Source organism: Dendropsophus ebraccatus, chromosome 15 (genome assembly GCF_027789765.1).
Source record: "Dendropsophus ebraccatus isolate aDenEbr1 chromosome 15, aDenEbr1.pat, whole genome shotgun sequence".
In the NCBI taxonomy this organism is placed as follows: domain Eukaryota; kingdom Metazoa; phylum Chordata; class Amphibia; order Anura; family Hylidae; genus Dendropsophus; species Dendropsophus ebraccatus.
Genome location: NC_091468.1, coordinates 21,008,417 through 21,032,138, shown reverse-complemented (window position 1 = coordinate 21,032,138; position 23,722 = coordinate 21,008,417). Strand labels below are relative to the sequence as shown.

General features: G+C 44.7%; 1 protein-coding gene across 1 annotated transcript; it reads right to left on the bottom strand.

The window, feature by feature from the left end:
• Positions 1 to 622: 622 nt before the first annotated feature.
• BROX (BRO1 domain and CAAX motif containing) lies at positions 623 to 23,660 on the bottom strand. The gene is made up of 14 exons (XM_069955492.1): positions 23,594 to 23,660; positions 23,310 to 23,461; positions 14,590 to 14,727; positions 13,880 to 13,986; positions 13,295 to 13,391; positions 10,942 to 11,037; positions 10,072 to 10,144; positions 9,030 to 9,135; positions 6,498 to 6,587; positions 5,902 to 5,987; positions 5,263 to 5,344; positions 4,835 to 4,985; positions 4,544 to 4,703; positions 623 to 2,329 (listed from the first exon to the last, which is right to left on the bottom strand). The coding sequence occupies exons 3-14, from the start codon at positions 14,688 to 14,690 to the stop codon at positions 2,243 to 2,245; spliced, it is 1,236 nt and encodes a 411-aa protein (XP_069811593.1). The 5' UTR covers positions 14,691 to 14,727; positions 23,310 to 23,461; positions 23,594 to 23,660; the 3' UTR covers positions 623 to 2,242.
• Between the last annotated feature and the right edge of the window lie 62 nt (positions 23,661 to 23,722).

Sequence of the window (23,722 nt, the reverse complement as noted above, 5' to 3'; positions counted from 1 at the left end):
GCGTTCTGTCAGTTCAGTCAGGCCGCTCCTTAGCTGATGTTGCCGCGCAGGACCGGGAGAAGGAGAAGACCTGTGCCTAGACAGGTAATGTATGAAACAAGGGCTGCATGGACATCGGTAACGATGTCCCTGCAGCTCTCACCAACGATCATCGGGCCGTGGAATAGGCCCAGTAAACAAGCGCCGATCTAGCAGATTGGCACTTGTTTACATCGTTGATCGGGCCCTGCTTGGCCCGTGGAATAGGACCCTCACTTACAGCAGCACACTGAGCACGGCGGGATTCCACCGTGAAATTCCACTGTGTTTACTCTTATAATAATGACTTCTTCTCTTCTTCTATGGGAAGAAAAATAAACTTGCCCAAGTTTTATTGAAGGGGTTATCCAGAATTTGTAGACACACAGCTACTTTCTTTAAAAACAGCACCCCCCCCCCTTCCTCAGGTTGTGTGTGGTATTACAGCTTAGCTCCATTCAGCTGCAAAACTACATCCAAACTGAGGACAAGAGCGGTGCTGTTTCTTGAAGAAAGCCCCCATGTTTTTATAAGCTTGGATAACCCCTTTAAGTCCCCCCCATGAGAACCCGACCTTACCATTATTCAGTCTCTGACTAAAGAGTTAGTTATAATTAGACTTTATTATTTATATTACCTTCTATATATTATTCCTGCAAAAACAGCCCATATACTCTGCACATGTGACATCATGTAAACGCCATGTATGTATATTACAGTGTGTTAACATATATATATACACACACACATGGTATGCTGGCGTGTGCTGCTGTACATACAAACTCTATATATACAAAGGTGTCAGACTGATTAAAAGCGATAACAGAGAGACCGCATCATAGATTTGTACAGGCGGATGCATTATTCTTTGCATATGACCGACGCTAAACGATTATATGGTTCCCATTGTGCTTTCTGTCACCTTAATAGGTAGTATAGCGTTGCATGCAGTTTGTCTGAATATTACCTATGACCTTGTGATAAGAGCCTCTGTACACCTCTATACAATGCAATATTACACTTTCAGTAGTAAATGACCCAAACCAAATTGTGTGTGGTCAGCTGACCCTAATAGGATCATTACAAAATTCCAAGATTAGCAAAACATGGGTTCTTTAAAAAAAAAAAATGGCGCCATACATGCCCACAGGCTGCGTGTGGTACTGCAGCTCAGACTTCAATGGCACTACGCTGCACTACTAAAGCCAACTCATGCACAAGGGTGGTCCGGTAGTTTAGAAGCAGGCTGCCATATTGATCTAATCCTGGACAATAACTTTATGAAGTAAAAATGGCACAGATGTAAATATGAACATTCTTATTCCGAAACCCTCCAAAAAAAAAAAAGATGGAGGAAAAGTCCTTCAATTGTCTTCTGTGACGTATCACTTTTTTCTGGAGTATTCCTTTAAATGTTCCAAGTTGAGGAGTGCTATGGAGAGGAGGATAGGTCGCTTTGACTGCATTTGAGTGTCTTTGGGAGCAGAAACCTTATGTTTAATATTGCTAAGAATCAACCGAATCAAATTTGATGACTCTGATTAACAACATGACAGGAGAGAACAATACAGAATGTGTTTGTTTTTTGTGGGAGGGCCCTTTCCAATAGTCATCTTTCCTGATGTCCATTCTACAAAAATACTTTTATACCTCACACTGTGCATTATGCTGTTCTTGTTACTTCTCCTGTAAATTTATGAATACATTGACAACTGGGTGTGTCTATTCCCCTAGGAATGTTTAGAGACACACCCCACTGACAGAATAGGAACAAAGAGCTGTCAATGTATATTTTAGATTGTATGGTATTGTATATTTTATTTCCAGGAGGGGTAACAGAGGGACAGCTTCTATTTTTATATGGAGAATTCAAGCATTTCCTAAAACAGACCGGTCAGGAGAGCTGAAAGGCCGCTTTATATTTAGTAATGTAACTATACAGTATACACAGACTCCTCCTTCACAATTGATTGTAGTTATACATAGAATGTTCTATTTAAATTAAATTAGTGAAGGGTTCTGGGTGGAGACGCGTCAGTTCTAATAAGAAGAGGAACACCCGTTATTAGGTAAGGTGCTTATCCCAGGAATGGAGGATGGCTTTCCTTTGTTTACTCTAGAGCAGCGATGGATTCTCTACACCTCATGGAGTGAAGGATAGGGAGTCTCTTCAGGGAACAAGGGCTTGGGGGGCTTCAATAATGATAGCAGATTCTCTGGTGTCCTAAGAGATCTGACAGCCGCTGTCCTTCTGGGGCTTTATGTCCGGTTCTTTCATAGGCTTCACCTCCTCTTCTTTTTTCGGTTTGGCCTGAAGAAGAAATCATAGGAAATATAAAGTATAAGCACATGGCATTCTGCAATGTTTAAACTCGGTATGAATATAATAAACTTTGTAATATATCACCAGCCAATTCTCTCTCCCTATACCTAGCTACTGCACTGTATGTGACTGCTCAAAATCCCTGCACTCACTGCAAAAAAACCCCCCGAAAAAACACAACTATGAGGTTTATCTCTCCTCTTCCTCTAGGTGAGGAACTGGAAAGACAAGTGTTAGTTCAGCCATCAGCTAATTGAAAGTGGTTGGGCACCTTTAATCTCCTGCTGATCTGTTAAAGGGGTTATCCAGCTCTACAAAAACATGGCCACTTTCCCCCTACTGTTGTCTCCAGTTCAGGTGTGGTTTGCAATTAAGCTCCATTTACTTCAATGGAACTGAGTTTCTAAACCCCACCCAATCTGGAGACAACAGTACGGGGAAAGGGGCCATGTTTTTGTAGCACTGGATAAACCCTTTAAGTTTTCTGCAGGGGGAACAGATGAGGGCAGGGCTTAGGGTACTATTACACCAAGCGATTTTTTGACGACTAACGATAAACAATCTCAAACGACCCGAAATCGTTCGCCCAATTACACGGAACGATGATCGTTACTTACGATCGTTCTTGCGGTCGTTTTGTCGCCGCTATTGCATACGTTTCAGCTATGACTTCTTAATACACAGAACAATGTGCAAACGATTTGCAAACGATCAAACGATAAAAATAGGTCCGAATTCTATCAAAGGACCAACGATTTCTCGTTGGTCATTTAATCGTTGTCTGCTATTACACAAAACGATTATCGATTAAATCCGAACGATTTTTTAATTGATAATCGCAGGTGTAATATGGCCCTTAATCTGTATGCCCTACTGCAGATCGAGCAGAGGGGGAGGCTCCTGCTGCAGTCAGACACAGGACGGTGAAGAGGAGGCACTGCTGATCTTCTAAGGAGCATAGAGAGGATTTCTTTCTATATTTCTCTGCTTTGTTAAGAGAAAAAGAGGAGATAGAGATAGCAGTGTAATTGGCCAACATTAGAGTGGGAAGCATGGTCATAGTTCCATCAGATGTCGGGTGTTACGGCCCTCGAGCACTGAACAAGGTGATCAGTGAGCCTGTGACGCAGCATGGGGACAGGTAAGTAGAGCTTATTTATTATATTTCCCCCCTGCCTACACCCAATTTTTCATTTTGGTGGAGTTCCCTTTTTAAGGGATATTATCCACCAGTGTTTGAAGTCTACATTTAAAAAAACTTCTGACATGTTCTGACAATTTTGTATCGGTCCAAGTACTGATACCCCAACTGAGCACTAGAATGATGGGGCAGAAGTCTTCAGCTGTACCGCTTCATACTAACCTCTGACAGGTCACTACTCTGACCCCTGCTAGTTCATTAGAAACAAAAAGGTACAGGCTGCCGAGCTCCAAAATGAGGAAGAACATCATAGAAGCTAGTGTCTTCCCACTGTGGATCTGCTAAACAAGGTGCAGTGCTCCTGAGCGTTGGAAAACATTATAGCAATTAAAGGCCACACCGGGTGGAGCTGTAGGAGAACATCATACCAGTTAGTGCCCATCCTTTTCAATGCCATTTGCAAAATAAAGCCTCCTCTTCAATGGGTACTCCGGCTTCAAAATTAACTGGTTTCAAAAAGTTAAATGGCGTTTTCTTTTCAGTCTGACACAGTGCTCTCTGCTGCCACCTCTGTCCATGTCAGGAACTGTCCAGAGCAGGAGCAAATCTCCATAGAAAATCGCTTCTGCTCTGGACAGTTGCTGACATAGACAGAGGTGGCAACATAGAGCACTGTGTCAGACTGAAAAGAATACACCACTTCCTGCAGGACATACAGCAGCTAATAAGTACTGGAAGACTGGAGTTTTCAAACCAGAAATAAATTACAAATCTATATAAGGGCCTTGATGAAGCGCATACTGTTTGGTGCGTAAAAAGGGTCCGTCGCCTGTCTGAGTCTCCACTCCATGACCCATGTAAAGAATAAAGGTTTCTTTTAACCTGATTTTGGATGAACTAATCTTTAAAACTGTCTGAAAGCAGTTGGTTTGTAAGACAACGATTTCCCGCCGGAGTACCCCTTTAATGTACCTTTCCCTTCAGTGTTAAGAGGACAGGTGAGTATCAACATTTCTCTCTCTGCACCTTGCAGATTGGAGGTATAGGAAGTTGGCTCTTACACTGTCATCTTTTGGCCTCTTCGTAAGGTCGAACCCTGTCTGCGTCTCTGGAGTCCACGCTGGGCTCATAGCTGGGAACTCAAAAGGCACGGGCTGCACCAGACCATAATTAGCTTTGAGCTCCAGTTCTGGCGCCTCTGGAGGAACCTTCTGGAAATAGCTAAAACAAAAAACAATATTGGCAAACAATAACATGGCTGCCTTTTATACTGGACATGAGAGATTCTTAACTACAGATAATCCAGGTAACATCTATGCTCAACACTACACCCAAGGAAACCAGCGACTTACATGAATCCGTTCTCCCGCTGACACTTCTCTAGAGTATTCTTCATCTGAGTCCCCAGCTTCCTGAAGAAGAGGTGTCCTGAGGGCTTTGCTGTGGTTCCAGGCCCTTTAGTTTGACCATATTCCTTACATAAAGCTTCAGCCTTGCCATAAACTTATCAGGAGGGAACAGAATGTAAAATAATTAATAAGTAAGTAACTAATTAGTATGTTCTATCACTGAGGAGAGGAGGGGGATGCAGCTGCAGTCTTGCTTTAGGACTATATGCTGAGAGAGGGAGCAGAAGAGTGTGTGTGTGGGGGGGGGGGGGGGGGGGGGGGTAACTGGTCACTGCTGAACAGATTAGTTGGGAAATATTTCTCGCTCTCCTAGATGCATTATAGTCTGTGCTTCCAGAGGTACAGAGATGACACAAAGAACATGGACTCACATTTCTCAGATTCCTGCAGGGACCTTATTGCTTCTCCACACTTATCACTGGCAAGGAGAGTCTGACCGTGGTAGCAGAAGGCCTGTGGGGAAAGAGGGGTGCTTAATAACCAATGAGTGATTGACAGGATGAATAACACATTTTATAACATCCATCATTAGAGTATTTGAGACGCCTATTCATGGTCTTTTGTTCCCTAGGACCCCTTGTTGGAAGCACACATTGAATAGGTGACATAACAGATTTTGTAAAATGTTTACACGTGACGTCAAAAGTTTTGATCGGTCTGGGTCTAATAATCGGCTGGATAAACTTAAAGGGTAGCTTATCATTGACTCTATCACAGCAGATTTAATCTAAATACCTGAACACAGCATCAAATCTGTTGCGGATCCTGTACATGTGAACGCACCCTAATACAATATCTTAACCCTTCAAAGGGGTTATCAAGCGTTAGAAAAACATGGCTACTTTCTTTCAGAGACAGCACCACTCTTGTCTCCAGTTTGGGTGCAGGTTTTGTACCATTTAAGTGAACGGAGCCTAATTGCAAACCACACCTGACCTGAAGACTAGTGTTGTCTCTGGAAGAAAGTGGCCATGTTTTTCTAACACTTTAAGTACAGAACGTATACTCACATAAGCCATATAAAAACACATTTTCAGTTGGGTATAACTCCTCCACTTTGCTATGTACACCGGGTCCAGACTAGAAAGCGTGTGATCTGAGAAAAAGAGAAATAAAGTTAAAAGGTGTTCTCCACTTCAGACAATCTACTTGCTAGAAGGATCTGTTATCAATAATCCGATTACAAAGTGCCCCCCCCCACTAGGGATCCCAGTGATCAGCAAGAAAATCTGGCAGTAAATGATCAGTTTCCCTGCGACGCCACCACAGGTGAAATGTAGCATTACACATTGTCCATTCATTAATAGGTTGTCTGTGTAATGCAGGACAGGACAGGTCCTCCAGATCAGGTGACACTCTGTATCTGCCCTCAAATAGCAGTATTTATTTTCATCATAGTCAGTAGGAACAGATTTTTTTTTTCAGGGGACACAGAAAGAGACACAGTTTGCACATCAAAAAGCCTATGAATATGCTGTAAAGCAGTGGTCAGTGGATTCCTCTGCGCTGGTTTGGAGATTTGCCTTTTAATGGAAGATATGGAAATGGATGGAATGACTGAAGCCACTCGAAATTTGACCCAAAGACAGGAACGCCATGGACTCACCTACTCTCTGGTAGAAATTTGCTGTTTCATAGGCCAGAGCAGCTATCAGTCCAGGGTTGTGCTTCAGCTCTATAGCTCGGGCGATGGTCACTGTGAAGGTGAAGATATTTATTGTGAAATACATTTGGCCACCAGTTGGAAAAATGGTGGTGTATGTACTGGGATATAGAACCATCCAAGTACTAAATATCTCTTATTATCTCCTGATGTAACTAAAGGGCCTTTCACACGGGCAGATTACCGCGCAATAAATCGTATGAATGTATAAGCGATAATCATCTGGTTTAAATGCGGCAACCATCAAATGATGAGCGAAAATCCGTATGTCCTTGATCACATCTTCTGAGCTGACCTTAAAATCATCGGTAATCGTTTGCAAGTCTTTTAGTGCTTTATCTGTACACGTAAAAGAACCCTGAGGAGGTGCTGTGTGTTCCTTATCTATTCCCGCAGAAGCAAACTGTTGTAAGATCATAAACACCTCAGCTGCCTCAGAACCTCATAATACAGCTCAGCTGCTGCAGAACATCATAATACACCTCAGCTACTGCAGAACCTCATAATACACCTCAGCTGCTGCAGAACCTCATAATATACCTCACCTGCTGCAGAACATCATAATACACCTCAGCTACTGCAGAACCTCATAATACACCTCAGCTACTGCAGAACCTCATAATACACCTCAGCTGCTGCAGAACATCATAATACACATCAGCTGCTGCAGAACATCATAATACACCTCAGCTACTGCAGAACCTCATAAAACACCTCAGCTACTGCAGAACCTCATAATACACCTCAGCTACTGCAGAACCTCATAATACACCTCAGCTGCTGCAGAACCTCATCATATACCTCAGCTGCTGAAGAACATCATAATATACCTCAGCTGCTGCAGAACATCATACACATCAGCTGCTGCAGAACATCATACACATCAGCTGCTGCAGAACCTCATCATACACCTCAGCTGCTGCAGAACATTATCATACACCTCAGCTGCTACAGAACCTCATCCTACACCTCAGCTGCTGCAGAACATTATCATACACCTCAGCTGCTGCAGAACATTATCATACACCTCAGCTGCTGCAGAACCTCATAATACACCTCAGCTGCTGCAGAACTTCATACACACCTCAGCTGCTGCAGAACCTCATAATACACCTCAGCTGCTGCAGAACTTCATACACACCTCAGCTGCTGCAGAACCTCATAATACACCTCAGCTGCTGCAGAACCTCATCATATACCTCAGCTGCTGAAGAACATCATAATACACCTCAGCTGCTGCAGAACATCATACACATCAGCTGCTGCAGAACCTCATCATACACCTCAGCTGCTGCAGAACATTATCATACACCTCAGCTGCTACAGAACCTCATCCTACACCTCAGCTGCTGCAGAACATTATCATACACCTCAGCTGCTGCAGAACCTCATAATACACCTCAGCTGCTGCAGAACTTCATACACACCTCAGCTGCTGCAGAACCTCATAATACACCTCAGCTGCTGCAGAACCTCATCATATACCTCAGCTGCTGAAGAACATCATAATACACCTCAGCTGCTGCAGAACATCATACACATCAGCTGCTGCAGAACCTCATCATACACCTCAGCTGCTGCAGAACATTATCATACACCTCAGCTGCTACAGAACCTCATCCTACACCTCAGCTGCTGCAGAACATTATCATACACCTCAGCTGCTGCAGAACCTCATAATACACCTCAGCTGCTGCAGAACTTCATACACACCTCAGCTGCTGCAGAACCTCATAATACACCTCAGCTGCTGCAGAACCTCATCATATACCTCAGCTGCTGAAGAACATCATAATACACCTCAGCTGCTGCAGAACATCATACACATCAGCTGCTGCTGCAGAACATCATACACATCAGCTGCTGCAGAACCTCATCATACACCTCAGCTGCTGCAGAACATTATCATACACCTCAGCTGCTACAGAACATCATACACATCAGCTGCTGCAGAACATTATCATACACCTCAGCTGCTGCAGAACCTCATAATACACCTCAGCTGCTGCAGAACTTCATACACACCTCAGCTGCTGCAGAACCTCATAATACACCTCAGCTGCTGCAGAACCCATAATACACCTCATCTGCTGCAGAACCTCACAATACACCTCATCTGCTGCAGAACCTCACAATACACCTCATCTGCTGCAGAACCTCACAATACACCTCAGCTGCTGCAGAACACCAGAATACACAACTCAGGTGCTGCCCAACATCATAATACAGATCCCAGCTGCTGCAGAACATCATATTTCCATGGCCTGTATAAACACCCTTAGTCTTGCGCTATTATATGGTCACAGAACTCCTTGGTGACTTCTAATAACCTGACACTAGTAGCTATACTGACCAGTGTGTTGTGGCAACATACAAAGCATCACATGAATGTCCCTGTCCCAGTAGTGCGAATACAGATCTGTCAGGGTTCAATAGCCATTACATAACTAATATGGGGGCAGCAGAGCTCTGTACCTTCCTGCGCCTCTGCCTGACACTGGATGATATAGGCGTCAATCACTCGGCTTTCTAAATCCCGTCCTTTCTCCACCGGGGTAATAAGTTTCGGAATGTGACTCTCCTAAAACATAAAGTTACAGTAAGATCAGTCATGTGTCACAATGATGGACTAATACTAACACACAGAGCAAAAAGGGAAACATATTAACACTGTCTTAAAAGGGGTTGTACGAGAAACAGCGCCCCTACTGTTTATAGTTTCTAGTACATGTAATATCTCATTGGCGGCGGGGGGGGGGGGGGGGGGTAGTCCAAACTTTGCCACCCCTGCTGAACAACTGTTTGCCAGGGCCGTGGTACACGCAATAAACAGGGAAGAGATAAGGAAGCAGACAGCGCCATACATTGTGTAGTGGTCATAGTTGGTTACTGCAGCTCAGATTCTTATTCACTTTAATAGAAGATGAGCTGCAGACACCACACAATGTACAGAGCTGTCGGCTTCCCCTCCATTTACAGCTGATGGCCAGGGGTGTCAGGGCTCGGACCCACAGTTTTGAACAGTTTTGCAACTTTCTACTACAATTAGAAAATATAGAGAACAGACTGTCTTTCTCTCTTATTCTGCAGGTTTGTTACAGCGTATCAGCCCGTATCAGGTGCATTCACAGAAGCCAGGCTTTCCTATACAGATCCTACTAGAGATCAGCCATCATCTTGACTTTCATTTCTATGATGCATCAGCTGGTACCATCTCTGCCTGCTGAGAGGACAGGCTATAAGTATACAGTCAGGGGGGCTAAAGTCAAATCCATGGCAGTGGCTACATAATCATCGTCATCATCAGTAACTGTATTGGGAATCTCTATCTACTCCCCTGTGCAGAGCTTCTGTAACACAGTCCATGCAGCTTCATCGTACAAGAGGTTAGGCTGGCTGAGGTGGTGACCCCATTGAGAACACAGAAGCACATGTCATTTCCTGGGGGTCACCATGAGATTACATGACCCAACTGATGAAACTGATGAATTTCAGGAATCAACCTTCAAATACTTACCTTCAAATGGCTAAAAATTCCGGCTGCAATCCTCAGACTCTTGTGCACTTCTTTGGCCTCATCTTCTGTAATGCTGCAACGAGACACGAGAAATCACACCATGTCATTTCCAGCACGACAACCTGGCGGTATTAGCAACACACGGGACCATCTGTGGGCAGATCTGTTTCTAGCTTTAGTATATCTAGTGAGATGCCATATACAGCCACCACAAGGAACACAGAACACTAGGAAATTGATTTTGAGGAGATTTATATCTATGGCCAGAACCCAGACTACAAAGTGTTTATATGTAGTCTGTAACCATGGAGACACGTAGGTTTGCAAAGGAGCTGTATATGTAAAATTATAGGAAAACTAAGCTTTTTTAGTAAATAATTGTTTGTAGCAACACTTTTTCCTGGCCTAAGTAAAAGGGCCAACAATCAGCCAACAAAAGAGAACGATCATTCGTTAGCCAATTTTTTTTTTTTTTTGTGGGGCCAATAAAATTAATGTTTCGATGATGACCTAAAAAGATTATCCATGATTAGAAAGAAAACAGCTACCTTATATCAAAAACAGCACCACCCCTGCCCTCAGACTGTGTGTGGTATTACAATTCAGCTCCATTCACATTAATGGAACAGAGTTGCAAAACCTTCACCCAAACTGAGGACAGGAGAGGTGCTGTTTCGGGAAAGAAGCGGCCATGTTTTTCTAAACTTGGATAATCCCTTTAAATAAAACACCAGTTATTCCTGCAAAGAGTAAATAAAAAAAAAAGCCAGAAAAAATAGAAAAGAAGAAAAAATATATTTTCTTTATATATTTCATCCAAAAACATCTCACTGATCTGTGGTCATGAAAGGGCAGATAGTTATTACTCACTCTTCCTTCCCGGCCAGCCGTGATGCGTATTTGCTGTACCAAAGACCCAGGTTGAACCCCATTGAGATCAACTCGAAGACTGCGTCTTGTTGAGCACTGAAAAGAGGACGGAAAACAATGATACACTATGGCAGGACCTAAATCTACCTGCCGATGGTAGAAACTTTAGGTCCAAACTTATATAAAAGTTTGTACCTAAATATGACAGTGTCTGTAGATGGTGTTATACCTTAAAGGCACTCAGTGTTACCACCATGTGTTGCTAACGGAAACTGTACCCTTCCAGGAGCTGATGGTGGTCGCCAAACATAGAAAATCACCCTTTTATTTCTCATTCAAGGAGGTAGAGCCAAGCTTCCCAAGGGCCACAACCTGGCACATCTACCAGCTCACCCTCACCTCCCTGCCCGTACTAGATAGATGTACAGAGCCCTGTCCTGCAGTTTTGGAGGAACTGGGAGGTAAGGGTAAGCCAAAAAGTGTGCAAGGCTGTGACACTTAAGTGGCTTAGCTCCTCCTCTCTGACACACTAAGAAATAAAAAGGCATTTTTATAAGAAGAGGTTTTGTATGGGTATTTACTACTGTTCTGTATAGTTCCTGTCACAGACAGAGGTGGCAGCAGTGGAAGTAAAAGAAAAAGATCCCCACAACTACTCATACCTTCCTGTATCTGATGATAAGTTCTTGCTGGTGGTATGTTTATCATCGCTGGTGTCGCTTTCCAGTGCCCGAAAATCATACTTTACTGTAGCTGGAACCGTGTCTAAGAGGCGTGGCCTAGAGCGATCGTGCCCTAGGCCAGCACCGCCTTTGTGGTAATCTTCTCTGTCTCCCCCGCCTCCCGCTCTGCCTGCTGACCGCCCTCTGTCCGGCGCCCAGTCATCGCATTGATTGCGCATGCGCCTCCTTGTAACCCCCCGGCGCCGACGCAATGACGTATTTGGGTCACCGCCGCCTCTCTGGTGTGACCGCTCAGCACCATCCCTGCCCTGTGTTTCTGAAGTTCCTGGCCTTTCCCCGTCTCTCTTGCCTGTCCCCGCCCCCCGCCGCATACCATGGTGCCGCCCGCTGTCATCATCAGCTGGTCTTCTTCCTGGCCCATGCCCCATTGCAGTGATGCTGCTGGCTTTCTCCGACTAGCCGCTTGCATCACTGCACGTGCGCGGGTTAGGAGCGCAATGGCGCATGGGCCGGGAAGAAGACCAGCTGATGATGACAGCGGGCGGCACCATGTAATGCAGCGGGGGGCGGGCACAGGCAAGAGAGGCGGGGAAAGGCCAGGAATTTCAGAAACACAGGGCGGGCATGGCGCTGAGCGGACACACCAGAGAGGCGGCGGTGACCCAAACACATGACTGCGTCATCGCCGGGGGGTTAAGAGGCTAGGGAGAGATCCCTACCCTGTCCAAGAGGCACAATTGATACACAGAAAGATGGAGACAAGCTCCAGATGCCTATGTTAACCTTGGGGGTTTTAAAACTTAACTTATTAATTTCGGTATATACAAAAAAAAGTGCTCAATTATACATTACACCAGTGAAAAAGTGTTTTGAAATATATGTGAGTCGACTCATGTAGTTTCCAGATATTGGGCTAAATCGGGATTCACGATTGTGCAGTCCCTGGGGTTATATTGTAGAAACCAGTGATTAGGTCTGTATTACCAAGGAAGTACTCTGGCCACAAGTACTAAACAGGTATTTGTCAAATTTTTTAAAACACACTGGATCGGTGATAAAGATCAAGACACACTGTCCAGAAAGGTAACAGACGCTGCTCACTCACTAGCGATCTAAGGCTGACAGCTACAAAGTCTTAAGGACTCTACCTAGATGCGATTTGATATACGCATCATAACCCCCCCATACTAGCTAGAGTCGCTCTACATATAACTAAAATACTTTCTTTTTGCCATTGATAGGACCCAAACACATGATTGCGTCATCGCCGGGGGGTTAAGAGGCGGCGCATGCGCAATCAATGCGATGACTGGGCGCCGGACAGAGGGCAGTCAGCGGGCGGAGCGGGAGGCGGGGGAGACAGAGAAGACCACCACACATGGCCTAGGACACGATCGCTCTAGGCTACGCCTCTTAGACACGGTTCCAGCCACAGTAAAGTATGATTTTCGGGCACTGGAAAGCGACACCAGCGATGATAAACATACCACCAGCAAGAACTTATCATCAGCTACAGGAAGGTATGAGTAGTTGTGGGGGGCACAAAGTGGGTACAGAGTCGCTTTAAGAGCACACAAATACATGGCACCACATTAAACAGCTCCTGATCACACAAGGCTCTGAACCCTCCTTTGGCTATGTTGGCACTGACCTCTCATAGCATAGCATACCTTGGCACATTGCCCTGCAGGGTGTCTGTCCACTTGAAGTTCTGGATGTACCGCAGCTTATTGTCTTGAGTTCCTCCATCCAGTGAATTTATGAAGCCTAGTCCAGGACAAACCAAGAGGTTTAGAGTAGGGGAAGCAAAAGACAGTCCTAAAAAGATGTGTTTATAGGGCATAGGGCATGCTTAAAACAGGTATTACTTGGGAATGACATCCTAGAAAACTGGTGCAGCACAAGATCCTGGTCTTATGTGCTGCAACCAATAATGATTGCGGTGTGTATAGAGTAAACTGACACACAGCCTTCTCATGGCCTCCATGCCTACTGTGGTAAATCTGCTTGTACAGCCTGTCTCAGGCAGGCTGTACTAGCAGAGTGCCAATTACACAGATCAATGCAATGGAATAGTAACATTAAAATATTACATTATTGACCCAGCAAGGGGAACAGTTAAAATGAAAAATAATACCAAAAGTCAGAATTTTTGGTCATATCATAGATCAGATAAAACTGAATAAAAGCAAACAAACTCCAAATTCATATCCATGAATACTATAGATATACAGTCTGTCAGCATATTCACTCACCCAGAAGCAGGGAGAAGTAGGCGTCGGAGGCGTTCTTCATCATCTCCGGGTTACAGGTGGAGTCAGTGAAGAGCTCCAGGAGTCGCGCTCTTGTCGTTCGTAGATCACTTAAAATGACATAGAAGAAATGTAAATAATATATAATAATATAAAACTGGTTTTTTAATACTTACTATAATGGTCTGGAACAGAATATCTGTATAGGGATGATGAGATGTCTGAGATGGGATTCCAGTGCTCATGGCCCACCAACAGGTCATGTTTTGAGGATATCCCATACAAAGAACACTTGTGATAATACCTGGTGCACTGAGTATAATTATATCACCCGGGAAATACTAAGGAAATCCTGTGGGTGGCCATGAGGACTGGAACTGAGAAGCACTGGGATAGAGTGCTGAAAACAGAAGCCACAGAGCATTTTCAGGTCCAACAGTAGGTGTATTTATAATGTATTTCTATAGGGATCAGAGCTCTGTTTTTCTGGATACACAGCTCCAAATCTCCTGCTTTCCTCCAAACAACCATAGTGTGCGTGCTCAAAGTTTTCTCAACTACAATGGGGAACCTTTGGCCTTCCTGATGTTGCAAAACTACAACTCATCATGCCTGGACAGCCAAAGCCTTTGACGATGGGAGTTATTATTTTGTTCCAACAGCTCAGCCCCCAATTTTACAATCTTGCATATATATATATTTCGATATCTCACCTGCATATCTTTGATGCTGCCGGGGTGGAGGCGACTCCGTAGTAATTGAAGGAGACCGGCGCGGTGGCCTTCAGTGGGTTACGATGGAACCAATGAGTCATTTTGGAAAGATGGTTCCTTCACCGAACTGGGAGATTCCTAAAAGAAAATTACGGTATTAGAAAGAGGAAGGAGATGAAGAGCACCTAAAGGACACGAGTGTTGTTCTGCAGTGCACATGGTGGTGATAGCTAAGAGAGCCAATACGGCCGCCATGCTCCTACAAAGCCAGACTGATCTGCCCTACTGAAGACAAGTAATGCATGGCAGCCATATTGGTTACCACCCAGGCTTTCCGGAAATGGAAAAATTGAACCAAAACAATACAAAAAAAGGAACGTAGAATGAACGCATATTTCGCAAGACGCAAGACATTTTGGAACACAGTAAGATTTCCCATAGACACCCCCCCCCTTGATGAGAAACGCTGCATTATGTAGATGTGAATGACGCCATTGTTTCCAGGGGTCCATAGTTATTACAGTGGGCAGGAAACATGACTGAGCTGAGGTCCTGGGTACGCACAAACAATGTCCGCTCTGTTATCTCCCCCTTTTATTCTCGCTGGATGAATTATTCTAGAAGTCGGCACCCACAGCACAAGTGGGCCTTGTACTATGGGTGGGAAAGGGAACGTCATCCGCTTTACAGATGGAGACTATTCAAATTTCACGTTATAAATATTAAATAGACATAATATTATCAATTCTAAAAAATTTTGCAGGGCACCAAAGTTCCCCCGAATCACTGGGAAATGGCATGTCTGAGTTATCGGGACTTTGACAATATATAGTCTGGAATATAGTTCTTATCAAACAACTGATCACCCCACTATAATTAGTCAATAATACGTCTATTGTACTCCTGGAGACTAGATAGGCAGGATTATTCACAATAGAAGAGGGTATCTACTTTATGTCAAAATCCCTAATCATCCTGTTACACTACTGTGCTGCTGAAGACTAGATAGGCAAGATTATCTATACATCCAGTGATAACCCTCCACAACAATTTTATAGTTTATCCCTTTATCACTACTTCGTCAATAACAAGTCGTGTGCTGCTAGACAATGGATAGGCTGAATTATCACTGGCAACAGCAGACCTGTATGGCTATGAATTATTACCATGTTGCTGGACACTGGATAGGCAGGATTATCACTGACAGGTATATCCTTGCTGTAAAAAATCCTAAATTTGCCTTCCCATGCAATGGTGCAAGAGATAATGCTATTATGATCTGTTATGCTGCGTTTACACGAAACGATAATTGGCCAGATCGTACGATAAACGATGTCGGAGTAACAATTTTTTTTTCACAGCGGTCAGTGTTTAGACGGTACGATATATCGTACGGAAATTCGCTATCTCACACATTGGTTAAATCGGCGAACGACTGTTTACATGGAACGATCTGTGAATTTTTTTTGCGAACGACGATTTTGGAACATGTTGTAAGACCAAAATGAACAATTTCTCATTCGCCGTTTGATCGTTCGCAGCGTTTACACGTACGATTATCGTTCGAATTCGATCGTTATATATTTATATATATATATTTCCTGTCAAAATTCTTGATTTGCCCCTATATACAACCATGCAGTAGATCATTCCATTATCACTATTTAGTTAATAACAAGTCTATTTTACTGTTGGAGACAAGATAGGCAAGATTGTCACTGACAACAGCAGAGGGAAGGCAGTATGAACCTCCCTAGTTTAGGATGCATGGTTGTTTTTCAGTCTTGTTAGTCCCTTATGTGGTCATATGACCCACAGTTATAGCAAGGACTCCCTACTTCACTGTACTACAACAATACGCCCCCTGCTGGCAGGATAAAACAGTGCAGTGTGCTTTTTCAGCAGGTGCTGTTTTGTGAAGGATTTTGCCTTTTGCTGCTTCATAGGTTTCACATCAGATGTAGGAAGTATACAAGAGTGTCTCCATCTTATGCTCACCTCTACTATGCAGACAGCTGTTCCTTATTCTCTGCTATGTAAACCTACCAGATATATGGGTTACTACAAAAACAACAGCCCCGACCCTGCAATGGAAAAAAGATGCAGCTGCCACTTTAAGATGACTGTACCCAGGTCAGCGGAGAGGGACGTCTATGACGTTACGTCTCCTTCACGTGATTGCAGCACAATGACTGTACCTGGAGTTAATGAGTACAGACTGGTATTTCCTGATTATTTCTACCAGATTACTGTACATATCATACAGGCTTATCCATAGGTAACATATTAAAGGGGTAGTCCACAAAAAAAAATCTTTCAAATCAACTGGTGCCAGAGATGTAAAATTTACTTCTAGTAAAAAATCTCAAGTCTTTCAGTACTTATTAGCTGATGTATGTCCTGCAGGAGGTGGTATTCCTTCCAGTCTGGAGAGCAGGATGTGTTCTATGGGGATTTGCTGCTGCTCTGGACAATTCCTGACATGGGCAGAGGTGGCAGCAGAGAGCACTGTGTCAGGCTGGAAAGAAAACATCACTTCTTGCTGGACATACAGCAGCTGATAAGCACTGGATGACTTGAGATTTTTTTAATAGAAGTAAATTACAAATTTCTGGCACTTTATGACACCAGTTGGTATTAAAGAAATTATTTTGTGAACTACCCCTTTAAGTGTCCAAAAACATCAAGATATTGGCCACGATAACGTATATCACTCAACTCCAGGACTCTCTGCCCTTCATATTATAGGAAAGGAAAATGAGACATAGAATGAGATTGGGCAGGTAAATGGGTCTCTCTAGGACCCAAGGATGCCTAACATAGTGATGATGTCACTGGTGTTCCCTCAGTGATGTCACATGGGGTCCCCATGTATAACTAACGCGGCAAGACAACCACTAGATGTTAAAGGGGTTGTGCACAGAAAGACAAGTCCTCCAGTTAGGGGTGCTGCTGCTGATGCTCAGGGGTCTCCTCATAGGAAATGGAAATTACATGGAGGCTTCTTAAAGGGCTATTCCACTCAAACATAACTTTTCATATGTTGCTGCCCATGGTGAGACTAACAATTCTTTCTATACCTTGTTATAATCTATTCAATCTCCTTCCCCCAGTTCTGAGCTGCTGCTTTCTGCTGAAGATACAAAAAACTGTGTGCTTTTCTCTCCAACTCCACCCCCCTCCCTTCTGAGATGGCTCCTGTAAACAAGTTCCAAGTTTGAGTGGAATACCCCTGTCTGTGCTGTCCTGGAGTAGTATAAAGGAAGTAGCACCTATGGGTATTAAGCTGTGGCTATGGCCATGTGTTATTTGAACCTGGCATGGCGGCACTATGGTATGAGTACTGGAGGAAGGGTTGTGCCATTATGGGCATCAAAACTTTCCCTCGTACAAGGAAATTCTCTAGTAAATGGTCACATGATGCTGAGGGACCCGAAAATCAGGTCCTTCCTGCACTAAATGATGTCACCCAAAGAGGAAGTACTGGTATAGTAACAAGGTACATTGATGACAGTAGAAAGGAGTTTGCGGTGAATGCCTGCAGCTATTTATTTCTACCATCAATGAATCCCTGCAGACACTAAGCTCCCATCTCACAGACCTCCCCTGCTGCTGCAGTGTCTGCACAGAACATACACAACAAAACGGGCTCAGAGAATATAGGTCACTAGTACAACACGGAACGTGGTCTGCTGTCAGTGACCGGACGCGTAATGATACACTACATACATTCGTCATGGAGAGAAGAGCCCCGCGGTCACATGTACAGCTCAGCTACATCTCCAGGAGCGGGGTACAATGTGTGATCTCGACATGTGACGCGTAATTATAAAAGGTCAATGAGATGTTGTAATAACCATTTACTGCCAAACAAATCATTTCTAGGATGACAAATCCATACAGGATAGTTATAAAAAACTGCAAATAAAGACACTGAAGCCTGGCAGCTGTATACAGCAATGTGGACCGTGACCCCGGCCTTTCATTGACCCTGTTTCTTCCAGAAAGCGTGCCACTGTCCATGAGGTGGGCTGTAATACTATACGCAGCCTGTGGACAGGTGTGGAGCTGTTTCTTTGAAGCAGGGGTCGGAAACCTATGGCTCACAAGCCAGATGTGTTTTTTTTTTTTTTTTTTTTATGTGGCCACATCTGTCTCTCAGCCCGCCACAATGACAGTAGAGGCAGCCTCACCTACCTACCTGCTCCTCCAATCAATGCGGAGCAGGAACGTGGGGCCACTGCAACCGGCCGCAGCACCCCCACACTGCTGCTCTCTCTCTGCAAACTAAGTGGCGGCCATATTGGTGATCACCCAACTAGATCGGTGCTCGTTTACTGAGCCTATTACATGGCTTGATAATCGTTCAGCAAGGGATATTATATATATATCGGTAGCGGTGTCCATGCAGCCCTTGATTTTAAAGTATAAAATAAGGGATGGTCCGAACCTGCCGAGGTTCGGGTTTGTATGAACCCGAACGCTCGGCATCAGATTCTCGCTGTCTGTCCGCTCCGTGGAGCGGGCGGATACAGCGGGAGGAACGCCTGGAAAACTGGGATACAGCCTATGGCTATGGCTGTATCCCAGTTTTCCATGCGGTCCTCCCGCTGGATCCACCAGCTGCACGGAGAGGGCAGACAGCGGGAATCATTACCGAGGGTTCGGGTTCGTACAAACCCGAACCGAACTCAGTTCGGACCATCCCTATATAATAAAGTACAGGGTGGACCATAAGTATGGATACAGCATGATAAAATTAAAGTGGTTGCTTACTGTTTGTGGCCAATTAGTACATGGGAGGGGGAGAAAATTTGAGGCCAGGTGACACCCATGTCGGCCATCTGCAAAGCCGCCATTTTGAATTCAAGTGTACTTTTTTCAATGGGAAGGGGGTCATGTGACACATCAAACACTGAATTACACAAGAAAAATAATGGTGTGCTCATTTTTAAGGTAGCTTTATTCGGGTTATTGACACATTTCTTAATGTTACAGCCATTGACATGTCGCTAAGGTTACCAACGCGGAGCGGACAGACATTGTGTTGATGTCTGGTGAACACAATACCCGGGTCATTGCAGCAGACTTCAATGCAAGAAACCCTACAAGACCACCCATTTCCCATGCCACAGTTAGCAAACTGCTTGCCAAATTTCGTGCTTGCTACAGGTTTGGTGTTGGATAAGCCCAAATCTGGACGTATGACAATGACCAAACATCATTGGTTGTCCTGGCAGCATTTACCAAGAGCCCACAGTGTAGCACTTGACGCATGTCCCTGGAGTGTGGCATCAGTCGAACGTCTATTCGACGGATACTGGCTACACACAGATGGCACCATTGCAAGATCAAGCTGCTACAACATCTCACCGAGGATGATCCGGACCAGCGCATTGAATGTGGAGAATAGGCAACACAACAACTGGAACAGGACCCGCGGTTTACACAGAAGGTTCTGTTTAGTGATGAGGCTAATTTTTATGTGAACGGTGAAGTTAACAAAAAAGTAACAAAATATAAGACAGCGCTCCATAATTCAAACAGGGCTGAAGTGGTGAAAGCACATAGAACTCTCATCTGAGTAGGCTATGCTGGTGTAAGGCACAATTCTTAGGCTGCATTGACACATCCCGTAAAATTGTCCGTGGTCGTGGATTCACAATTTTAGGGATCATTAAAGGGGTAGTGCGGCGCTCAGCAATTATTCACAGAATAACACACATTACAAAGTTATACAACTTTGTAATGTATGTTATGTCTGTGAATGGCCCCCTTCCCCGTGTTTCCCGCCCCCCGACCGTGGACCCGGAAGTGTAGTGCATTATACATACCTGATCCGCGTCGCACACTGTCCGCCATCTTGTGCCAAGACGTTATCTTCTGGAGGCCGGCCAAACAGCTCCTGCCGTCCCTGATGCCGGCCCCCCTCTGCCGCGTCATGACTGTGCTCAGCCGCGATTGGCTGAGCACAGTTATGCTCAGCCAATCACGGCTGGGCATCTGATGATGCTGCAGAGGACGTCACTGTCTGAAGATCGGAGACGGAGGTCGACATGCGTCAGGTATGTATAATGCAGCACACTTCCGGGTACACGGGCGGGGGTGGTGGGACACGGGGAAGGGGGCCATTCACAGACATAACATAATTACAAAGTTGTATAACTTTGTAATGTGTGTTATTCTGTGAATAATTGCTGAGCGCCGCACTACCCCTTTAAAGTGAACGTAGCCATTCACACAATCCGTGCCACGAACTGCACCGCGAAAAAATAGGACATGCCCTAGTGCAGATCGTGGCACGGATCAGTCTCCCACCGCCCGGCAACAGAGATAACAGGAGAGCATGATGTGTTCTCTTGTAATCGTATGCAGTTTGCACGTATCTTATTTGCACGTATTAGTACATGGGAGGACGCCTTTGAATGTTACCCCCCTCCAATGTACTAATATGCCACAATTGGTAAGATCATTTTTTCAGGGTGTATCCATACTTATGGCTTACCCTGTATATACATTACCTCTCCACGCTCCCCAGTGTCTTCCTAGCTTCTCCCCTGGGTCAACTTTAGAACCAGTCTCTGAAGTGACAGACTACTCTGCCAATTACTGGCTGCGGCGGTCCGATTCCGGTCAGTGATTGGCTGAGCAGTCTGTCGCCTCAGATACTTTATTATTTTCTTTATACAATGCGCGGTTGGCAGATGATCATTGCCGTCCTTACAGGGAGTGATAATTTGCCAAATCGACCTGATTCGGTAGATTATCACTTCAAGTAATAGGGCTCTAAGATTTAGCATAATATAAAGCAACAGAGAAATATATACTAAAGGCCACAGCATTCTGTAAGCGGAATATAGGTGCTGTTGTAAAAAGACACATGTTCATCGAGTTCAACCAAGGAGGGGATGGACGAAGGGAAGGGGGTGGTTGATGGGTAGTTTCTATACATACTTATTTATGGTATTTGTCTTTCCTGTAGTGAAACCTTCACTATTTTTGCTGTGACCAGATCCTATGGTGACTGTTCCACAGATTCACTGTTCTCATGGTAAAGAAGTCTTGTCACCTCCGGAGATTGAACCTTTTTTTCTCTAGATGGAGGCAGTGCCCCCTTATCTTTTGAGGGGGTTTTACTTGGAACACCTTTTTCCCTGGCGGCAGACTGTATCCTGTACGTAGAGCAGCAAACACTGGCTGCTGGATGAGTGATGAGTATATTAATTCTCTATACAAACAGGGTGTAGAAATAACTGATGTAAATGGTTTTATAAATCAGTGTAGATAAGAAGAAAATAGATCACATGAGCACCAAAGGATGGACTATGAAACCAATGAGCGCCAAGGGATGACTATGTAACCAATGAACACCAAGGGATGGACTATGAAACCAATGAACACCAAGGGATGGACTATGAAACCAATGAACACCAAGGGATGGACTATGAAACCAATGAACACCAAGGGATGGACTATGAAACCAATGAACACCAAGGGATGGACTATGAAACCAATGAACACCAAGGGATGGACTATGTAACCAATGAACCCCAAAGGATGGACCATAAAACCAATGAGCGCCAAGGGATGGACTATGAAACCAATGAGCGCCAAGGGATAGAATACGAAACCTATAAGCACCAAGGGATGGACCATGAAACCAATGAATGCCAATAGATGGACCTTGAAACCATTGAGCGCCAAGGGATGGACCATGAAACCAAGAAATGCCAAGGGATGGACCATGAAACTAAGGAAAGCCAAGAGATGGAGGCCAAGGGATGGACCGTCAAACCAATGAACGCCAAGGGATGGATCATAAAACCAATGAGCGCCAAGGGATGGATCATACCATCAAACCCCCAGGTAATAAGCAATGGAGGATCAACCCAATGACCAACAAGTAATAGACCATCAATCACAATAAGCCTTTGTTCACACTGTACTTTGGGCAGTCTGAACCTGAGTGTGCGGAATTTGATAACCAGTGGGTGATGAAGTTGGATGCAGCCCTAAGAAGTCGTGGAAAAAATGCATACAGCCTATCATCTATGGCTGTATCCATGTCTTCTAGCCAGCACTAGGGCTGCATCCATCAGTAATCAGATGCTACACGCTCAGTTCATCTCTATTCACTGATCAAAGAATCACGTGACTAGTAATGAGCAGCGGACCACCAGTCCCAGACATGTCACATATACCCAGTCCACACAGGCCCCATCCCAGGCACCTTCCCATAGATGCCGCTCTACAAATCACTGTCCACAGCAGAGACATCAGTACAGGTGACATGACAGCTCGGCAGCCAGCAGTCAGGGACTATGGTCACATGTCCACAACCAAGAAGGACCTGGACAAAAATCCAAAAAGTTTTAAAACTATTGACCCTTTTTTTTTTTTTACCCCTTTAAGGAGCCATGACACTGCGACCCAACATTAACCCCTTCCTGACAACAATCTAGTCACTCCTCAGACTGGGTTTCCAATCTTTTTATGATCGCTTTGATACATTTGCAACAATATTCAGTAGATGAATCGCAGCTCTATGACTGTAACAAAACTACAACTCCCAGCATGCCCTGAGAGCTGCTGCCATGTGGATACATGGAGGAATAAGACCAGGCATTCTGGGATTTGTAGTTCCACTGCAGATAAAGCAACAGTTGGTTGTCTAGAGTGACTATATGGAGGCCAGCTCATACAGAGGACTAAGCACTCACCACTGCAGGCTGAGGAGACTCTACACCCTGGGAACAGCACCGTGTGGCCCTTCAGTCCGGCTGTGGCCCCCAGTATCCTCAGCTCTTAGGAAGGAGTCTATGGGGATGAGAATGTTTCTTCCTGGTTGTGACATAAGGAGGAAGTCTCCACCCTGCAGAGGCCGGGGAGGAGGAGGCACATGATGAATACCGTCATGAAGGTAAACATGGAGAGGGATTGCCTCTACGCATGCGCATTAGCGCTAGCTCCTTTCCCACCCCACATTACATAGCTGACTATACACCTATCTGCCAATCATTCGTGAAGCACCGCTCCTTCTGTATTTCAATGACGTCATCCCCCAGTCGGCCAAGGAATACGCATGCGCAGACGACCAAGCTCTGGCGGCTGTCAGGGTAACCGCACGGCGTGC